Source organism: Mytilus californianus, unplaced genomic scaffold (assembly GCF_021869535.1).
Source record: "Mytilus californianus isolate M0D057914Y unplaced genomic scaffold, xbMytCali1.0.p SCAF_10, whole genome shotgun sequence".
In the NCBI taxonomy this organism is placed as follows: domain Eukaryota; kingdom Metazoa; phylum Mollusca; class Bivalvia; order Mytilida; family Mytilidae; genus Mytilus; species Mytilus californianus.
In genome coordinates, this window is record NW_026262582.1 from 68,504,730 (window position 1) to 68,527,605 (window position 22,876).

General features: G+C 30.9%; 1 protein-coding gene across 3 annotated transcripts in view; it reads left to right on the top strand.

The window, feature by feature from the left end:
- Nucleotides 1-18,424, top strand: part of LOC127718412 (serine/threonine-protein phosphatase 6 regulatory ankyrin repeat subunit A-like) — a 74,734-nt gene extending 56,310 nt beyond the window's left edge. For 2 of the 3 annotated variants that reach the window (XM_052224426.1, XM_052224425.1), the window contains exons 23-28: nt 7,370-7,455; nt 8,823-8,957; nt 12,353-12,506; nt 13,878-13,972; nt 14,411-14,551; nt 18,179-18,424. In XM_052224426.1, the coding sequence (XP_052080386.1) occupies nt 7,370-7,455; nt 8,823-8,957; nt 12,353-12,506; nt 13,878-13,972; nt 14,411-14,551; nt 18,179-18,293 (726 nt within the window). In that variant the 3' untranslated portion in view covers nt 18,294-18,424. Of the gene's footprint in view, nt 1-7,369; nt 7,456-8,822; nt 8,958-9,972; nt 10,016-12,352; nt 12,507-13,877; nt 13,973-14,410; nt 14,552-18,178 lie in introns of those variants that run through there. The other variant, XM_052224427.1, reaches the window with a different exon arrangement.
- Nucleotides 18,425-22,876: the final 4,452 nt, after the last annotated feature.

Sequence of the window (22,876 nt, forward strand, 5' to 3'; positions counted from 1 at the left end):
ACCCACAAAAGAACATTGGTCGCACATAATTTACAAGGTGTTATTTTTATAAAATTCACCTTTGATAAATTGAGAAATCATAAAGATCTAAGGTTCAAACTCCTTCATGCAAAGTTGATCTAAGAAGAATTTGGCTAATCTTGTTTTTGTTGTCATGTACATGATGTATCTCCTAACATTCCTACTCATTACTAAATCCTTGATTTTCAAGTTTTTTAGTTTAGGAAATCTTAATGAAATTAAATCAAGAAAAGCGCTTCGAACGCTCAAACTTTACACGGTGGTATTTTCATTTACTAGCACGGGTTCTATACCACTGCTGATGGACTTCTATCCCCGATGATATCATAGTCAGTGTTTCGTACTGGCATACTTTATAACATTTTTTTCTTAAATTCATCAAGAACTAAGGATCAAACTCCCTCGGGTAATTTTGATATGAGATGAATTTGGCTATTGTCATAAAGCTCCTTTTTACATCCTTGACTTTCGAATATTTAGATTATAGCGTTCTGGAAAAAAGCAAGTCAATGAAATCAATTTTGATTCACGAAATGTAGATAGTTTTATGCCATTAATAGTTTCAGGCTTTTTAGAACAAAATATTCTAACTAGTATCTAGCAGATTTGTACAGAGACAACTTTGTACAATTATATTTTCATGATGCGAACTTTAAAAATGTTAAAGGTAAGGATTCTTTTATATGTTTTAATTTGCATTCGTGTTGGATTTTGTTTTATTTTGCCTTTCTAAATCTGATGTTATGTTGAAGCTTAACATTTTGTTTTTGTACTCGGCCTGTGTATTAAATACCTTATGCTACACAAAACTATGAAAAAAAGCATATTACAAAAAAAAAAATGATAGAAGTTTGAATGAAAAGATAGAGGTCCCTTTATTTTGTGTTGAAATAATATATTCCAGTAAAAAAGTAAATGGCAAGGAGGCTGCAACTAACCGACAAACAGACACAATAACATGAGGTCAACAAATTATTGATGCAACACTATTTAAAATATCATAAACAATTCACAAAATATAAAAATACAGATAAAAAAGCTGATCGATTCGCATAAGTTCCTAGAGTAGCGATATCGATATGTCACAATTAGGAATACAATACAATACAATACAAAGTTTTTTATTGTCAATTATGACGCCCAATAATTTGAGCAGTACAATTAAGTTCAATTTCATACAAGTGATTACATATTGATTACATTGATTATTAACAATTAAACAAAATCAAGTCTTTCTCAGCAGAATAATTTCTACAGGAATAATATGTATAGTTTTACAATTTAATATAGATGGACAAACTACCGGTGACTAAACTGTATCTAGAATTAAATTTCTCTTTTTGAATAAAGTACACAATAATAAACTTACTTTTTTAATTATAACATTATCCTCAGATGAAATTAACCATATCAATTTTGATTTATTTGGGAGGATTATAATGTTTTTGTTAACCTTATTTAAGTAATTTATATATTCAGATCTTTTATTTTCTAAAACAGGACACTGAAGAAGAAAATGAATTTCATCTTCAACTTCAGTGTTGCATAATTTACATATTCTATCCTCCACTCAAAGCCCCACATATCTGCCTCTTTCAATTTCTAATTTATGTGCACTGACTCTGAACTTAGTGAGCAGTCGCCTATCACCCTCATTCAAAATTAATAAGTATTTTTCCATACAAATCTTTTCTTAAATAATCTGTAAGTTCTTAGTTTATTTCCATGCTGTTTATTTTGTCTATCATTGTAAAGTTCAGATTTCCAAAAAACAAGAATATTTCTGTTTTAATTTCCGGTAAATTAGTGATTTTAAATCAATCTTTGAATGTTAAACAAGTTTAAGATCTATATCAAGATATTTCATAAGAATAACAATACAACTATACCAACTATTTTTGTTTAAACTATTTAGTGATCTAGAGACATTCAGAGCTTCAGAGAGAAGGATATCATCAGACTTCAATACATATTTATAATATCTAAACATATTTAAAGTTACTTCAAGAAATGAGGGATATCTTCCCATTTCACTCCCATATAACAACACAGGTTTCACAGTATGATCAAATATATGTGAAAGTGTGTTAATTTTAGGTTTATATAAGTTAAAACTTTTTTTATATTTAAATACAGCTTTCAATCCCCTTTTATATAAATTTTCTTTAGCCTCTGTAAAGCTTCCACTTGCACTTACATAAATTCCTAAATATTTATAACCCCTAGCCCTTTCAATAGGTACATTATTAACATTAAACATTTTTTCATACAGTTTTCCTGTTTTATTAAATAATACTGATTTAGTTTTCTTTATATTTATTTGGAGCCCCCATTTATCACAGTAGTTATATAGTTTATAAATACACTTCTGTAAACCATCAGCTGTTTCTGACATCAATACTAAGTCATCTGCATACAATAAGCAATTAAACTGTAAGGAATTTAAAATAGCAGGTTTACATGTGTGTGTTACAGGTCTCATCAAATGAGTCAAGAATATCATTTATAAAAATTTTAAATAAAGTGGGACTTAAATTATCCCCTTGTTTGACTCCTGTGTTAGATGTAAAGTTTTCAGTCATAGAATATTTGTCTACCTTTACACAAAGTTCAATATTATTATACATATCTTTTAGAGTGTTATAAAATAAATCACTGACCCCAATATTTCTCAGTTTATAAAAAAGTCCATCATGACTAACAGTGTCAAAGGCTCTTCTTAGGTCAACAAAGCATCTAAAGAATTTTTTATCGCGTTGCTGAGTATACTTTTCTATAAGAGTTCTCAAAACTAAATGATGATCACTGGTGCGCTTGCCTGTACAGAAACCAATTTGTTCCGGTTTAATAATATTTCTACTTGCCAAAAACTTCTCTAAACGAATATTTATAGGAAACAATCGGTAAATATACAGATTAGACGACTATTTTGGTATCAAACATGTCGGTGAGACATACCGTATTGGTCAACCAATTCGTGATGGCGACCATTTAAACTGATGTAGTATCGATTAACGTCACTCTGTCTCATAACTCCGTTGGACCAGTTTATGTGTAGAGTGCATCTTACTCCTGAGAAATGTGAATTTAACAAATGGAAAGTTAAAATCATTGCGTTTGTCATAGATTTTAGTTTGAAGTTAAACATATCGCAGATACCAATTTCAAATTGTGAACGTCAGACTCATTAGTTACGCCCGAATCAAAGAAGTTAAAAAGGTAAAATAAAGTATAAAGTTGAAGAGCATTTAGTACCCCAAATTCAAAAAACTTTAGCATAATAAAACTTAGGTAATCTATATGGAGTCTAAATGTGTCAATATCGAGGAAACAACAAACAATTCTGTCCTTAATGGTTGTCTGAACAATATATAAAGCTCTTTATAGCCAAAGTTAAACCGGTTTAACGATGGTAAAGTATTTACTACCAGCACAAAATTGGTCAAAATTGTAAACGTTTTATATGAAATAAAGAACAACCCCTTACTTCCTGCTGTGATATCTTTGTACTGAAAAATTCCGTTTAATCACATCTTTTTTATTGAGCATAAACTGGAAAATACAGTATACAAAGTTATGTCTGTTTTGTTATTTGTTTTACCTTCTATTTTGGCCATGGTTGGTTTGGAACTAAAAAATACAAACAAAAAGAAGAAATATTTCCACTGCTCTATTCTTAACTCACCATTTGTAGGTTACATACCAGAGTATTTTGACATATTTCTCCATCACACTTTATTCCATGCTTTCAATAATATCGATGTTGTGTTGCTGGTTACAATTAAGCTTTTTTAATCAATAGTTCTAAATTGTAACGTTGAAGTAATATTTTCTAAGTTTCGCAGATGCGCTTTAGATTTCTTGTCTTTTACACAATATCAGTGTTTCATAGATGATGATTGATATCATTCAATGGATGCAGCCACAATACTGTCTTATTTTTAGCAAATATGAAACATCACCGGATCTTCCTTTAAGATATGATAACATATGAGCACTTTACTTCATCAGAGGTTGTTTGGTTGCCTGTAGCTCAAACTTTATTTGCTTTTTGGCCTTCCAACTATTTTGTTTTTAACGTCACTGGTGAGTTTTATGTAGTCAAGAGTTGCGTCAGGCGAACAAACATATATGCATGATATCTTTCATTATTGTTTTGCAATGCTTCCTCTGGTCGGAAAAAACAAATATTGGTGAAAATACATTGCGAAAGAATATAACGGTTCGATATATTACATCTTGTTTATTTTGTGACTTTTTCTCTTATACGTCAACTTTAGGCTGTGTAACCTGAACCCGTCACACGTTCGAATGTTGACAGAAAATATACAATCAGCTGATGGAAAAAGTACAAGCATGTAATAGCTGTTAATAAACTAACCAGGTTCAATCCACCATTTTCTACATAAGAAAATGCCTGTACCAAGTCAGGAATATGAAAGTTGTTATCCATTCGTTTGATGTGTTTGAGCTTTTGATTTTGTCATTTGATTAGGGACTTTCCTTTTTGAATTTTCCTCGGAGTTCAGTATTTTTTTTATTTTACTTTCTATCAATAAAAACACATAAAAAAATAGAAAAAATATTTGATTTTATTTAGAGCCTATCGGAACTAGACGGAAATATCCAATAAATAGATTGAAGACAAATCCAAATTATAACCTACTGTGGTTTTATTTACGCAATAAGGGGGCAGTCATATTTTGTATGCATGTGTTATGTAATTTTAGAGTCTTCATCAATGTGAAAGAAAACTATTATTCTAATTATAGGTTAGTCTATGGAAAGGTATATACTATGAAATTTAGAGCGAGGGGCTTGCCCCGAGCTCTTAATTTCATAGTATATACCTTTCCATAGACTATCCAATTTAGCACATATTTACAACTCGAGTAATCTTTTAATTGGTCTATTGATAGTTTATTTTGGCTGACTACTTGTATCACAGGTGTTTGTAAAACGGAGCTCATTAACGAGTTTTGTAAATCTACTTACTAGTATCATTGTAAAATATGTGATTTCAAAAGGCCCTTCACTCCAGAATGAAAAGATGGTAGCTGCTAGTGTAAGTATGTATACTGATATAAAGCGGTGTTTTACTATACATGTTCTTCTTACAAGGTAAGATGACAAAATAAATTGACCAAAAGCAGGCAATAATTAAATTGCAGTGGAAGCTTTACATGTTTTGAAAACATTTTTTAATTTCACAGTAAAACTAAAGCTATAATAAATTTGAAACATATAGATAGTTTGTCCCCAAACATATAGTCTAGCAGATAGGCATTAAAAAGCAACTACAAATAGATCAAAGATTATAGATTTTGTGTTTTTTTTTTTATTAGTTCAAAGTAAAAACTAAAAGATTTATCAGAATATGTTTATATATATAGCTTGCACATTATTTTCAGACATAATCACAGTTTTTCAATTCATGACATCGTCCTGAACATGCATGAAATATTTGCCACTGGACATTAAGCAACCAATAATCAATAAATCAATCAATTCATGACGAAATAGATCACTTTCCTTAAGAAAGTTTAAAAAATTATCACCAAGTTGCTTTAATTTTCTTTCACAAGGTTTCATAGTACACACTTTTCTGTGTACAAAGTAATTGCATGGATGATACATTATCATAATTTTAAGATATCATTGTACTCTAATCAAGGTATAAAGAACCATGTGTATTACCCTTTATTTAAATGATAACATTTGCAATTGTCAAAACATTTTTTAGATCCAAAGATTTTAATAGCAGGATATTTAAAATCAATGTGAAAACTAATTACAAACTATTTAATTTAATTTGGAACACAGCATTTTATTTCAAAATAGCCAGTGGCAAATTTTGTTTTAAATATCTTGATTACGATACAATGAAATCTTACCCTTGTGGTCATTCATGCGTAGTTACTTAGTACACAGGAAAAGTATGTACTATGAAAATTAGAAGGCAAATATAAGCAATTTGATTGGACGAGAAGTTGTAAGTATGTGCTAATTTAGTGTGTTAACTAATTAAGATGCTGATTATTAAATAGAAATGTGGGGTTAATGTACATTTGGGCTATTGAATATCACATGTTATATAAGATCCCAGATGTACATTAGACGAAGACGGTGCAAATTAAAATTAAGATTTTTTGAAAAATACGAAATAAGTTGGCGAAGAACAAATTGCAAATGGCGTAAATATATTGTTTTGCCGAAATATGTAACGAAAAAGAAAATTGACCTAGGGGGAACCCAGATTTGTGTTATGCGTTTTGACCTTTTTGGTTGTTTGCTTGTCAATTATATTTTGTCTATCATCAAATTATTTCCTTTTCTTGATTAGTCTTTATGTTTAAAAACTGGTATTGATTTTTTTGTTCGTGACGAAATACACCACAATAATGCGAATGAAACAATTATCAAATTTGCTAAATAAAGGCAACAGTTACTCACAAGCAAAACAAACACATCAAATCACTTAATAGAAAACATAAGGTGATCAACTAGCAAACTTATACTATGAACTGAGTAATTATCATTGTCGATTTCACTTGAATGATAAAGGAACTTTCAATTTTTTTTTGTTAAAAATTTATGTTTTGTCAACGAACACAAATTTGCAGTTATGAGAAAGCATTCAGCTAGAGCTTGACGGATATGTAATTCAAGCCGACAAGTTTTAAACTCAAGTTATGAAATATAATATATACAAATTTGTATAATGAGAAATGATTATTCAGGTAGTAATGGAGTAAAAAGTTAAATCACAAAAATACTGAACTCCGAGGAAAATTCAAAATAGAAAGTCCCTAATCAAATGGCAAAATCAAAAGCACAAACACATCAAACGAATGGACAACAGCTGTCATATTCCTGACTTGGTACAGGCATTTTTTTTATGTAGAAAATGGTAGATTGAACCTGGTTTTATAGCGCTAAACCTCTCACTTGTATGACAGTCGCATCAAATTGAATTATATTGACAACGATGCGTGAATAAAACAAACAGACATAATAGGTAAAAATGTCAAAATAGGGGTACAGCAGTCAACACCGTGTCACAATCTTAATCACAACAAAAACAAACAAATATTAAACAAAGAAGCACAAAAAAAAAGCGTATATCACATTTAACAACCTTGTTCATTGCTTACTTTTTTTGTATTTTATTTATGTATGCCAAATCAACCCAAAAAGGATCGAGGGATTTTAAGCACTGGGACCGAGTTGTAATTTTAACATTAACTCTGGCGTTGAATCGCGTGTTTGACGTCAGAATGTAAACGTCACACAGGTAGAGATATAAAATAATTTTGTCGTTCAAAGTATTGTTCTTTTATGTTTTTAGTTTAGTATGTCAGCTACAGAAGATACATTGATGCATGTAATGAAGGCTTCTACAATGGGGATTTTGAATAAACAAACTGATTTACGGTGAATATATCAATTAAATTCTATTATTTCTAAAATTAACAGTACTTGGTCCTCAATTTCTATACATGATTATTCGGGCCAGTATAGATTATTGAGGTTTCTACACATTGATGTCGTAAACTATCAGCCGCGAGTCACAATATGAACATTTTTGCGAGTGAGCGTCACATTATGTCAAACGACTGATTTGTAACGATATCTATGCGTAGAAACCCGATAATATGTTCATCGTTCTAGTTTCAGTTTTTTAGTCTGGAATTAAAGTGCATATTACGTAATTAGTAGAAACATCTTGACTTCTATATTGATAATTCTAGCATTTTTTATTCAACATGTTCAAAGGTCAAAATGCAAGCCGTCCTTGCTAAATCAATTTCAATAGATTTAACACCTTGTCCCTTGGGAATTCAAAAAAATATGTCATTGTGATAATTGGAAGTATGCTACTCCATGAGGTTTAGTTGACTTTCGAACGTTTTGTTTGCTCTATTAACGCCTTTTTCCTATTATGCGTTTACAAATGTATATGCGTGTTACCCGTTGCTGTAAACTTTAACTACTCAGCGTAAATGAACGACGGTTATTAAGGAAACACATGTTTATCATAAGAATATCGTTTATTAAATACCCCTGCTGATTGACTAATAGTCCCCAAAAGTCATCCATTGGTTTTGAATCATGCAGTTTGCTTGTGAATTTTGCAGTACGTTTTAGCGTGATATTGTAGTAACACACTGATTTGTACTTACTCAAGCAAATTAAAAATGATGTCATGGAGTTTTTGGTATTGTGTTATTAAAGAACCCAAACGTCATTTATTATGCAAGTAACAAGAAACAAAAACTTGTGTCTTCTTATAATGTTTTAAATTTCTTCTGCCACAACACAATGTAAGCTTACCATACAAGTTTAAGTACTGCTATATATAAAACGTTGGCAGAGACATCGGAAACATGATAAAAGAGATACTGTAAAAACATTGGAGAGAGGTTATGTTTTCATTTTAACACGTTACTGCAACAGATACAAGTGACAAAAATGAAAAAGGATTTTCTTGTTATCAGATAATTCTTCTGAAATGTTTCGTAGATTGTAATACATGTATCAATTGCAAGAAATATTTTCATTTTGAAATACCTTTTAAAACCGAACTAAAAAAAGTGTAAGACCAGTCAGAGAGTCAAAAAAAAAAAGAAAAAAGGCTGAAATGCTTGTTTGTTCTCATAAACGAAAATGGACAACACTTTCGTTTTTATCCACCATGTATCACGCTCCTTGTGGCTTTTGTCAATTTTATAAGTATCTGTTTTAAAACAAAAAGAATGCAACCATAATCATTACTACCCATTCCTTTTCTAAACTGACAGGTACAAATACTTCAAAATGGATAGTTGTGATTACTTTGGAGACACTCCATTGCATCTGGCTGCTGCTAATGGTAAAAAAGAGGATGTTCAGTACCTATTATTCAAGCGAAGAGCCTCACCGTTTGTTAAAAACAAGTATGTTTTTTGAGTTCAATATAAACGTGTGCAGTAAACACTTCCTTTTTTATGCAAGCCTGTGTTCTTAATAGCATTCACAGACCTTTTCCATGTTAGATGGTACATTTTCAACTTTTTTTTTAATGACAGTATCAATATGAAGTAATATATTTTTTGAAATCTGTCTAGGAGATGTTTACAAAAAATTGTTTTCTCTTGAATGAACTTAGGAAGCCATATCAATAAGTGTAAAGCTCCATTCTATACAAACCTTGAATATTAAAAAAAAAAAAATAGATTCACTTTAAAAATACTCTGCAATGATTTGTTATGTCATAGAGCATATGTTAAAGAGAAACATTTTCTTTTAAATTATGTCCTAATATCTTGTATATAATGAAAAATGTTTCCTTAATTACGTGTCTAAAAAGCTTGACAAATTTAAGCACATTTTCAAGCAACCTAGAGCAAAAGTGTGACTAGGTAAATATTTTTCGTTACAAACAAAAAAAAAAAACAAAAAAACAGAAAGTGTTTCCAATCTTGTAACTCATTTTTATCAGTGATGATGGTTTTGTAACATGTTGCTACTGCAACTGGAAAATGTCAAGGAATTTTAGTTACAAACACTGTATATTCCTAAATTTGTCTTATGTATACGGAAATCCAGACAAAGAATGCTATAAAGTATACTATATTCTTATTATCAAAGTTTCATTTAGGAATATTTTATGGCTAATGGTTTCTTGAGAGTTTTTCATTAGGCTGCATGCAATTGTGTGTTGACTGAGATGCTCGGATACATTCCTAATGGTCATATGCTTACCGTTATATATTTTCTGTTTCTTAATATATGTGTTTAAAGATAGAATTTGGCGATCAATAAGTATTTTGGACAAATAAACGGTGTATTCAGGTGTTTGGGGTTGGGGTTATATAGAGCATGTAGGCAATACGCGCTCTTTTTTATTGAAAATGTCTCCTCTTTTTTCGCACAAATTTGTTTAAAATTTAGTTTTCTTTTTACACACAGCCTTTCCCTTTACCCTGGATAAATGAGATATTAGTCCTAAATGGTATTGTATGATTTTGAAAATTTTCATCTCATTTATTCTAACCTTAAATATACATTATAAAAAACAGATTTTTACATATCTAACAGATAATACCTAATTTGAATTTACTCTCATTATTGATTTCATTTCGGCCTCTAAGCAAAGCACATATGCATACCATTAAAAAATGACACACACGCTAATTTTTCTGGATGCAATCATTGTCATGTTATCCAATTATATCTGTATATATTGCTCACCCGATTTTGTCAATACAACATAACTATAAATATCTGTCATAAACGTAGGAGGGTTAGCTAGCTATACAACTAGATTTAACCCGCCATTTTCTTCAGAAAATGTCTGTACCAAGTCAGGAAATGACAGTTGTTTTCAATTCGTTCCGTTGGTTGATAAAGTTTGACGTTTGATTTTGTCATATGTTATGGACTCCACCCTTTCTGAAATTACCCATGAGTTCAGTATTTTTGTTAATATCGTTAGATGGCTTTAAACCAGTTTTATGTAAGGACAACACTTCCATTTGAATATTTTGTTCATATGTCGTTAAAAATTATAATACAGCCAAAGCTACGAATTGGATACTTCTGCTCAAGAAAAACAAAAAATAAATAAATTAAGAAACTTAATAGACACAAAATGTTGTTCAGCTTCATCAAAACTATTCTAAACACTAAGGTTTTTCCCAAAGGCATATACTACCTCTATTTGCTCTATTTGGCACATTTGTTGGAATTTTTGGTTTTTATAGCTCGTCAAATTTCTTTTTGATTCGATCTTCCAACAGTTTTGATTTGAGTGTCATTGATGAGTCTTATATAGAAGAAACGCGCATCTTGCGTACCAGAAAAGTGTAACAAAATACTGAACTCCATAAAAAGTCCATAAAAACTGACAGAATCAAACGATATCAATCAACGTTACAAGTGAAAAACAACTGCTATATTCCTGACTTGGTACAGATGCCAAGACCATAGTGTTGTACGTCAGACGCGCGTTTTGTCTATAAAAGACTCATCAAGAACATAAATTAGACAATGACGTCACCAACAAAAAAGCTTTTGTCGTTGATAATACATATCGTCTTTTGTATACACTTTCTGGAGTAAGTATTAAGTAAATAGAAATACATGGGTAAACAAAATAGAAACAACACTGTAAAAACCTTTTATGTCCGAATTGCATCTCAGGAAACTCCAGCGGAAGGAATACCGAAAGTTAAAAAGTTAAAAAGCCGATGGCGGGATGCATAAATACTAGTACACGTCAAAATTCATACGACAAAACAAAACATAATATCACGAAGACAAATAACTGGGAAACTAAAGTTACATAAAAAGATACACAACTTCAGCGCCTATAATCTAGAAATTAATACCATCTTGTTCGATTTGTGAAGTAGACACTGAATATCTGATGAATATTGATCTTTGATGAATTGTTTCTTGCACACAATCCATCCATTTTGTCTATCCTGACTATATAAAAATAAAACTTTAACTCACAAAAGCATGAATGTAGCATATAATCACAGGATGACTACTTTGTCTAAATTGGAAAAAGAAACAAATGTGAACCAGGATAGTCAATAAATAAGGAAAAAAAATTCTTGGAAAAAATATAAATATACCCACAATATATAAAAAGTAAAATAACAAAAATACCGAATTCAACACGGAAATTATCTGTTCGACAATAGATTACTCCGTAAAACTGAGTACAACACCAGAAAATCGACGTCATAAGGTCTTTTAAAGAGACATTTTCTGTAAGCATCAAAATGGGTTGGCCACGGCTATTCTCCAGCATAAACTATCGGTCCCCTACATTTAAAAAAAATCTAAAATCGCAGTTTCAATCATAGTTTTATTATAGGTTTTTGTTTATTACATCCCTTGCATCAATGTCACTGCTTAATTTGCCGCTAATGTATGAGTCGTGCAAGAATCGCGTGACTAGTGTACTAATAACGATTTAAATGATTTGATAAATATTAACATTCTTTTATAATCAAATATTGTTTACAGGCAAAATGGATATATTTATGTAATAAAAAATAAGCATGTATCATGTTGACCAAAGTTGTTAAGAATATATCTATAAGACATAGAGTCTTAAATCATGAAGATTAAATCTAGAACAATTGAATTGGATTTAAAAAAGGTATCAAACTTTCACCTTGTCCAGCTATCAATTCAAGTTTTAAGCGTTATTGTCAATGAATTACGCATTTTTATTGTTTAGAATAAATCATACATATTTACCAATGTCCTGACAAAAACTCAAATACTTTATGTATTTTGAGGAATACTATTTTTTATCTCTATTACTATTTAGCTCTCGGAAAACACCTATTGATTTGGTTAAAGAGAACATTGAATTTTGGAAACTGAAAAATAGTGGTATCCATACCGGAAGAATCAAAGAACAGTTAATCGAGATACGTGATCTAATAAAGAATGAAATGTCTGATGCTGAAAATATGAACATAGTAAGTAAAAAGCAACTTGTTATATTCAAACTGATATTTGTCTTAACTATTTTTTTTGTTAAGATATAAATTTCTTATCATTATAACAAAACAAGTTTTATGATTTTTTCCCTCTTATTATCAAAATATATAGAAAGTCAGATAATGTATATTATAATGTATATTAGTCGATGACCTATAACGCTAAACTAAATGCTATTAAATAAAGAAATTGATATTTGAAAAAGAAATTAGAATACTCACTGAGCTTCATACTGAAAGTTAATCAATTAATAAAACGACTTTGATAAAGAGTTGAAGATTAATAAAAATAACTTGCTTCTCTGATAATTACAGGCAACATAAAAACAACAAATGTGTATATTTTTACATTTGCATGCATTATTATCTATTTTTTTCAGTTATCAGAAGAACAAGTATGCCCCTTTTTTTCTATACTAGGATTTTTCTTGAATAATTGAATTTCATTGACAAAATATACTAATGGTGCAACGATCAAATTTTGGTAAAAAATACTCGTTGAAAAAAAATTAGTTTAAACGATTAGAGTTCCAAAAATTCACACTGAAAAAGCGGATACATGTGATATGAACAATTTTTGATATTCAACATGTTAAACATTTTTATCTAGAAATTTCAGAAATATCATCATAATAAATGGACGAGTAAAAATTTCAAAAAAACAAATTCAGGTGTTATTTATTGTATCTAGATTTCAAAATAATATGTTCGATACATTTCAGTTGTCAATTTGAAATCAATGCAAAATTAATAGAAATGTGTAGCTACTTAATACAGTTTTTTTTAATATATAACTAGTCAATAAGATGGTCGAGAGGTTAAACAAATGTATCTGATTGTTGTCATTGGAACAGCGTAAAAATTGTAGACGAAACTCCATCATTTTTTTAAGACTACGTCTTTATTATAAGATTGTTTTTCCAATAGAAAAGTCGATATACAATGTACAAATTACAGGGATACATTTCAAAGAAACTAAGTATTGTCCGTGAAGCTTTACATGCATAAATACAACATTTTGTATTTTTAACAATATTGTCTTTAATATAAAAATCTTATAACGTTGCCTCTAAAATAAACAGTCCATATCTCTATTTTGTCTGCAAACATAAGATATATGATAAGGATGGCGTATAGTTGACGTCATTTGGATTCAAGTGGGTAGTTGTCGCATTGGTAATCATACCATATTTCCTTATTTTCCTTATTTTAATGTCAATGTCATTAGTACAAAAACTTTATGTGGTACGATTGCCAGTGAGATAAATATCCACAAAAGACCAATGTTCATGGATCTTATCAACTACAGCTTCCAATGTCACATTTCAGCCTTTCTTGTTTATATTGCAGGAAGAAGACGATACATTTAAAAAGCTGAGTCCAAAGGAAAAATTATTTCTGTTTCATAATAGAATTTTTAAAGGGGATATTTTTGCTATTCGAAGGTAACTAATTTGTTAAATTGCAAATTGGCATGCGCCAGGTTCATGTTAATATTATTGTAAATCAAATACAAAACATACGTGTTGCTCTTTGGTCGGGTTGTTGTCTCCTTGACACATTCCTCATTTCCAGTCTCAATTTTATTTTTTGTGACATATCCTTGCTAACAAATTACTATAGTGGAATGCCTTTAACGGATGACTTTATACAATTTTGATAGGTTGTTGATTTTGTTTGGCCAAAATCTTAGTTTATTCGATTTTATAAATTGTTCGTTTTTATTATCTTACATAAGTAGGGACATAGAAGAATTGCATAAAGTTACCAGGCTTCATATTTGGAACGCCAGATAAGCGCTTCATCTGTATACGATTCTTCAGAACTTCGAAAAATTGGAAGGGTAAAACTACATATTAATTTTTTTTTTGTAAATATTGTAGGTTTATAAAGACAGATAGAGATATATTAAACCATATTGACTACGATTCTAGGTCTGCATTACATATTGCTGCAGCAGCTGGACATACTCACTTGGTTAAATTCCTCCTCAATGAAGGGGTCAATAAAGATAAACAAGATAGGTAGGAAGACCATTACGTTGTGAATTAAGTTTATTGTGTTGCATATTTTTATATATGTACAGTTGAGTGCAGACCAAGCATTACATGTAGACGCGCGGAAAGGTAACGCGGCGTTTACTCTGCGTTAACTCCAAAATTTTAGTAGACATACAAAGTAAACGGGCGTTTACTTTCACGTTTAGCTCCGCGTTAACGCGAAAAAGGCGCATCATCTAATATTGTTCAAAGTAAACAGGCGTTTACATTCGCGTTTACATCCGCGTTAATGTGTAAAAGGCGCGTTTTCTATTTTTTGGTAAAAAGTAAACGCACGTTTACTACTGCATGGTGGGTTACACCAATGACTGGACCAATAACAGGACATGTAATGACAGAACCAAAATACAGATAATTTTTTTATTTATCATAGGATTTATCTCAAATTTGAAATATAATAAGATTTCATCATTTAAAATTTAAATGTAAGATAAAAAAACGAAAACTAATTTTTTTCAAAGCTTGCGAATATTGACCTTGGCAATGTTAACAATGACCGGACCAATATCGACAATGACAGGACCAAATGAAAATGCTAATTACATTTTTATTTCTAAAAGGATTCATCTCAAATTTGAAATATAATAAGCCAAATAATTGTGTTCATTTTATATCTCAAAGTGGATTGTTAGACATAAAAAAGGAAGAAATTTAAGTTGAAAATTGCAAAATTTGTTGTCGCATCAAAAAAGTGCCAAAATTTTCCATTTTTTTAGAATATTATACAACGGCATTAAAGTTCTGTTCTTTTTGTCCCTAAAAATTAATAGTTTTACACAAATTGAGAGCTCTATAAGTCTACGGTTACAAATATGTATGTCAATAGCAATAAAGATATACTGGCCTGATAATTGAGTAATTTTTATGCCTCAGGATAAATTATTAGGCATAAAAGTGAGGAAAGTAAAGTTTAAAATTGTTAAATATGTTGTCGCATCAATATAAGGCGTAAGTATTTTAACTTTTGTAAAAATATCATGTTACATTATAAAAATTCTGTTCTTTTTGTATATAATGAGTGAGATTTTTACACAAATTGAGAGCTCTATATAAGTCTACGGTTAGTTATTTGTACTACGATTAAAATAAGAATTGCCAATATTTTTTTTTATATATTTAAAGCTTGTAACATTGTACTGGCGGGATGAATTCTCTTTTTAAACCTTAGAATGGATTGTTTGACATAAAAGGGAAGGAATTATTTCGACGATTTTTTTTTTATAAAAAACAATTCCTCATGTCTGCAGGGATGAACAGGTTTAATAAAATTGACATTATACATCGTATATATAAAAGTCAAATCATTTTTAAATTCAGTTTAAAACCATGAACTACTACAAATATTTTAAAATTAGTGTACTGTCTGAAAACAAAGTTTCATAGATCATTTTATGTCGTCTGTTTTATTTCAAGTCTTGAAACATTGCCAAGTTAAATCTACCGTAATGAATATTGTTGTTGAAATATAAAACTTTCCTTTTTTGAGGTTTTGCCGTATTTGCCTATCCAATAGTTTCTGAAAATATAGCGATACTTTGTTTATTTATCATTTGCAATATATGAATATGCCAGAAAAAAAAATGTAGTGATAATTTTCACTATTCATAACAGTTAACGGGAAAAGTAAACGCGTGATTTCTAAGTGCAAGTACAGGTAAATATGTATAATCTGTAGTAAACGCCTGTTTACTATTGACTAAACGGATACAGAGTAAACGCGCGTTTACTCGAGTAGACATTAGAAATTTCCATTTTTACCGCGTTAACGCAATTGTAGTAAATAAAGGCAACAGTAGTATACCGGTGTTAAAAGGTCATAAATCGATTGAGAGAAAACAAATCCGGGTTACAAACTAAAACCGAGGGAAACACATCAACTATGAGAGGAAAACAAAGGAACAACAGGAACACTGAAGTGCAACAAAAACAAAAGCCAATATACATAGAAACGAACTATTTGATAACAACTAACATATTCCTGACTTGGTACAGGACATTTTAAGAAAAAAAAGTGGGTTGAACCTGATTTTATGGCTAGCCAAACCTCCCGCTAATATGACAATATTAAAAAATATCGCTAAAATGACAACACTACGTGACAGAAATACAACACAAACACATGCAAGAACACACATCAAAGAGAAACGCAAACAAATAATATAATAGTCGACACAACATGCAAACCGCATGTAGTTAACAAATGAAATATGTGCAAGCGGCGTTAACGTGCGTTTACTTTATGTTATGCTTAGTCTGCACCCAACTGTAAGCATTTCTAAATTATATTAATTTTGATGTTTTAATGCTTCATCATACGTTCAATAACTAATTGGTTGATCAATGTGTCTGTGTCGTAATTAAATAAAAACAAGTTTCTGAGGCCCAAGTTATTTATAAAAGAGGTGCGAAAGATATCAGAGGGACAATCAAACTCATATGTCGAAAATAAACAGACAACGCCATGGCTAAAATAGAAAAAGACCAATAGACAAACAATAGTACACAAAACACAACATAGAAAACTAAAGACTGAGCAACACGAACCTCACCAAAAACTGGGGGTGATATCAGGTGCTCCGGAAGGGTAAGCCAATCCTGTTCCACATGTGGTTCCTGTCGTGTTGCTCATGTTATTACAAACCCGGTAATAAGTCTAATTCGGTAGGTAACATTCGGGAAGAGGGTACGGGATTGAAGTTACGACATTAGGAACATATCCGTTATCATCTGTGAAACGGATATTCCATAACGGTCAACCAACTCGTGATGGCGACCGTAAAACTTACGAAGGGATGATTTCAACTTCACCACTCACTTGAGACTCTTGGTTTAATAGCTTCCTTGTGAGCAGCAACCCTCTATCAAGGAAATCATGATAGGAAATACAAGCCCTGGAATATCGTATCAACTAGGAGATATATACTCCGTATGCAGGCGCTGCTGGCATGTTGCTACATAGAAATGGAAAGTTCACAATTGGGAAGCTGAAATGATCTCTTTTGTCGTAAAGTTTTATAAATACCTGCAATATTTTCTGATCTGTAAATTAACGGATATTTTCTTATTCCAGATTACGAATTTTGACTGAGATGGCACACCAAGCATCGCCCCTTTTGTATTTCATGCAATTATCGCCGTCTTTTGTTTTGGTTTAAATTTGTATCCTGTCAATGAATCTGAGATTTGAACATCGGTTAACTATAATTTAAAACATTAAATATATTTTTAAGTAACGTTACTTATAAAGTGTTCTTCATTTTTAATTTTTATTTTTTTAAAGCGTGATAACCTAAACAAATCTAAGTTGTCAATGCTCCTTACTCATTAACTTGTACATTTATTGGGAATGTATAAATAAAATGCAACATCTTATGGACTAGCCAGAACACATACCCATGCGACAATGAATACACCAGAACGGAAAGAGAGTTTGGTACTTCTGCAATGAATGCTTCCTCTGAAAATTGTGAAAACGGGAGACATAACTGTTAAATCCTTATAAGTACTATTTACTGGTTAATTCTTTATCAATCATTAGTGTAGTCAATGCTTGTTTCTACATCTGCTTATTCATAATTTTTGCACATTTAGATATAGATTGACACCTTTGGACGAAGCGAATAGGAATGGAGATGACGAAATGAGAAAATTGTTGACAGAAATGCAGAACACGTCAATGTTAAAAAAAGACATTAAAATTCAGTGATACCAAGGGTTTCTTGCATGAAAAAAATATCGCACAGCAGTGTTAGCAATTATTAAGAACTGATCAATGTTAAACTATTGTTTGTTTTTGTGATCTCATTTTTTATATTGTTAGAGAAATTTGTACCTTTATTTGTTATGTTTATTCCGTATTTAACGATCATATGTAATAGAAGAAATCGTGAATCCGTCCATTTTGTCTATACTGCTACATAGTAGATTTGTATTTTGTTCATAGAGTTGTCATTCATTGTCCTTTCAATTATTTTTCAGAGACGAGTAGCATATGTTTTGGATTCGGTCTATTCGTTGGTGATTATACATATTAGATTGTGTTTGTTAACATTCATTTGATCTGTATTGAATAATGGAATTTGTTTGAGATATCCAAACATAGCATACGTTAATTGTTAATTGTATTATAAAATAATTCAATTAGAAAGTAAAAAAGTAGCTATTATTTCACGTAAGTAAATGACATGAGATTACAAACATACACGGAGTTTCTAAATCAAATATGGTCGAATTAAATACTTTGACACCTGGTGTATTCTGCCGTTTTCACTCTTTTTTATGGTATACACCTTTCCCTTACTATAGTCAGCTTGCAGCTGCTAATTAGACTTTATAAAACGTCACCAGTGACTGAACAGAAAGTTTATAAACCAGGGTTATGTCAAAGAACGTCTCGTCCTTTTTCTAAAAAAGTTCATCGGATGATACCAAGACCTTGTTGATAAATATTCCGTATCAACTTCCAAAATAATACATGACGGTCTTTAAGTATAGATTCTGTGTACTGACGTTGTTATCATCTTACTTACGTATTCTAGTGTTTATTTGTTTTTGTAAATTATTAACCTTAACTGTTTATTCCATTTTTGGTAATAGTCTGGGTACTTATACATCCCGCCAATGTGTTGTTGTGCTGTTGTCATTCTTTGTATTCTTGTCTTTCATTTTTGCTTATGTGCTTTGTCATTTTGTTTTTCCTTGTTGTCATATTTGTTTGTTTTTATAGTGATTAAGATTATAACACAATGTTGACTGATGTACCCCTATTTTTGACATTTTTACTTGTTATGTATGTTTGTTTTGTTCACACATTGTTATCAATATAATGGAATTTTATGCGACTGTCATACAAGCGAGAGTTTTAGCTACATGTAGCTATAAAATCAGGTTTAATCCACATTTTTCTACATAAGGAAATGCCTGTACCAAGTCAGGAATATGATAGTTGTTTTCCATTCGTTTAATGTGTTTGAGGTTTTGACTTTGTCATTTGCTAAGGGACTTTCAGATTTGAATTTTCTTTGGAGTTCGGTATTTTTGTTATTTTACTTTTTTCTATGTTTATGAGAAGTCCTTTTTTCCAGTATCCTGATAGAAACACTTTTGTCCCCGCCGAAAAAGCTGAAATTGATTTAAAGTCTATAAGTCTATAAGTAACAGCGGGATCATAGGTTTGCATTTCTGTTACTGTGGATGCTTTGTTGGGATTTTTCGGAAAATACCTCCCCCATATGCAAACTCTTCTAGCACCGACCAAAAATGTTCCGGATTGGGATCATTTGTTTCTCTTTTCTTTCTTTTCTTATCTTGTAAAACCTTCATCTGCAATACATTTTCGTTTACCTGCATGTCCATTTTTGTTTGTACAAACGGCTTGTAACGTCACAATGCTAGTTAACGTTGCAAACGTCAATACTTTCGCGAACAAACGCACTTTAGCGTATCGCGGCATTGAACTTTAATGTGTTCCATTAAATAACACAGACCATCGAACTTTAGCGCATCAAACCATCGCACTTCAGCGTATACCATCGCACTGTTTCGCGACCATCGTGTTATAGTGTCAATATCGCACTTTAGAGTCCTACATATTTATATAAATAAAGATAGACCCACTGGAATCTTTAAACCAGACGCCGAATAGCAAATAGACTCAATTCCTTTTTTTTGTACTGTACTTCGTCTTACCTCTCTTTGTCAAATAGCAATGCGCTCACTTTCCATGTTAAAATATCATCTGAAGAAATGTTTTGGTCAGTACTATCCCTTATAAAAGGTAATGTCGTATCTAATTTCAAATATATCAAAGGTAAAGCATATAGAAATATTGTAAAAAATAAATATCAAATTCAGGTCAGAACTACACATCTTTCCTTCAACGTCAACACGGCGGCCATATTGTTAACAACGGATACGAAGTTTTCCCCTATAACATTTTGACCCTCAGCGCCATATTAAAAATGACGTAAGTGCTGATGCAAGGTTAAAATGTAAATTAAAATCATACCTAATATATATTACGTGACTATTCGGGAAGGTTAGTGCCTATCCTTTGAGTAATTTAAATGTATGGCATAAGTATTAATTATTATTTTCCATGCATTACATTGTAACGGAATACATTTCTATTATCTTGTTGAGTAACAATAAACTGATAATGTAATTTTGAAGAAAGAACATTTGAAAATTAACTTATATTACAAAAATACATTCCGTTACAATCAAATCACTAACTTATTATTGTTATACAAAAAAGGACGAAAGAACGAATCCGTAAATCTAACTATCATACAAAATATAAACATGTTTGTGAGGCTTACATAAAGTAGGGATTACAGGAAAAGCTGTAAATACTCATGAGAAGACTATAATGTATTTCCAATTTATTAGTTTCGTATAGAGCTTTGTGGTTTTTTTAAGGAAGAAAAAAAAAAAAAAAAAAAAAAAAAAAAATAGGAATGCATATTAATTATGTAACGCAAATATGTTTAAAAAAACTAATTTTCTTTTACTCTCATGTTTCAATCGTTTGTTCAGAAAGGTCGTTCGTCTTAATTTGGAAAGATATGTTTTATGGTTTTATCGTACTTTTCAAACAAATGATTTACTGTTACTGTAATGACTTGAAACTGTAATTCGTTATAAAATTTTAGGAAGAAGGGTTCTTTTCTCTGCAATGTTATTTGACGGTTATTTTCAAAGTCGATTATCTCTTAGAACCCGCCTTATTAAAGCTCCATTTGTAAACATGATTGGATAAATTCTATAAATGCCACCAACACCAATTATAACTTTAAATGACATTTCGATGTCATTGATACATTTTTTTGAAACAAGGTTCCGTGTTGAAGACGTTCCAACATCGAGACTGTTACTCGTATGAAAATATTTTTTTTTACAGAAAAGTCGATTTCGTCATTACAATTGAGTTTGACTGGGTCAATTGATGTAATCATCCTTTTTTTTTTACTAAGATTTAGTATTGAAGTTCAATATATTAAATAGTACAACTATATTGAATTAATAACAGTATGAAAATAATATTCCCGTTTTGTTTAAGATAAATGTGTTTGTCAGTTATCAATTTTCAACTGAGAGGATCATTAAAGATTAGGCGGACATACCGATATTGAAGTAACGTTCGTTTCCTTTGCTTTTTTTTTATTATAATGTCCTTATGCACTTATTTCTTATGTAGAAAATCCACCATTTTCTACATAAGAAAATGCCTGTACCAAGTCAGGAATATGACAGTTGTTATCCATTCGTTTGATGTGTTTGAGCTTTTGATTTGCCATTAGATTACGGACTTTCCGTTTTGGATTTTCCTAGGAGTTCGGTATTTTTGTTATTTTACCTTTTATAATATTCATTTGCATCTTCCATTTTAATATTTGCTTGCAAATATCAACGAAAATAATACATTTGCAATATAAGATAAACATACACAATATGTACAATACGTTTTATAATAGAATGATATCACCGTACCTACGACTCGTGTTTGGGGACTTTCCTTTTTGAATTTTCCTCGGAGTTCAGTATTTTTGTGATTTTACTTTTTAGAACTTTCACCAGCTTATGACCGGCCGTTGGTAAATCATCTACAAGAAAGAGCATAAACTACCGAGCAAAATGATAATTTTTTTATGTATTTATCATCAAAGACGCCTGAACAGAATTACCAAATGTAAAGCCAACTCTGACTGATGCAGATGCAACCTTAGGGTTTTAACAAAACGTTGTCAATGTACCGAAAACGTACAGACTAGTTACATAGTTTAATGTCAGACAATGCACCTAGTAAAGATTACATGGGAAAATCGTTTAGGTCTAGAGTGAAATAAATTATAATTTCAGTTACTACTATTTAAATTTGTGCTGATTTAACATCATGCAAAAGACAGTTGTTGTATTATATTCATTTAAACCCGTCTGCAATAATGAAACCTGATAAATTTGACATGTTTCATATATATTGAATATATATAAAAAAAAAAGATGTGGTATGATTGCCCGTGAGTCAACAAGAGACCAAATGACAAAGAAATTAGAAACTATAGGTCACCGTAAGGCCTTCAACGATGTGTAAAACTCATACCACATAGTGAGCTTTTAAAGGCCCCGACATGGCAAATGTAAAACAGTACAAAGGAGAAAACTAACGGCCTCATTTATATACAAAACAATGAACGAAAAAGAAAGATGATATACAGGAACAAACAACAACCACTGAATTACAGGCTCCTGACTTGGGACAGGCACATACAGAATGTGGCGGGGTTAAAG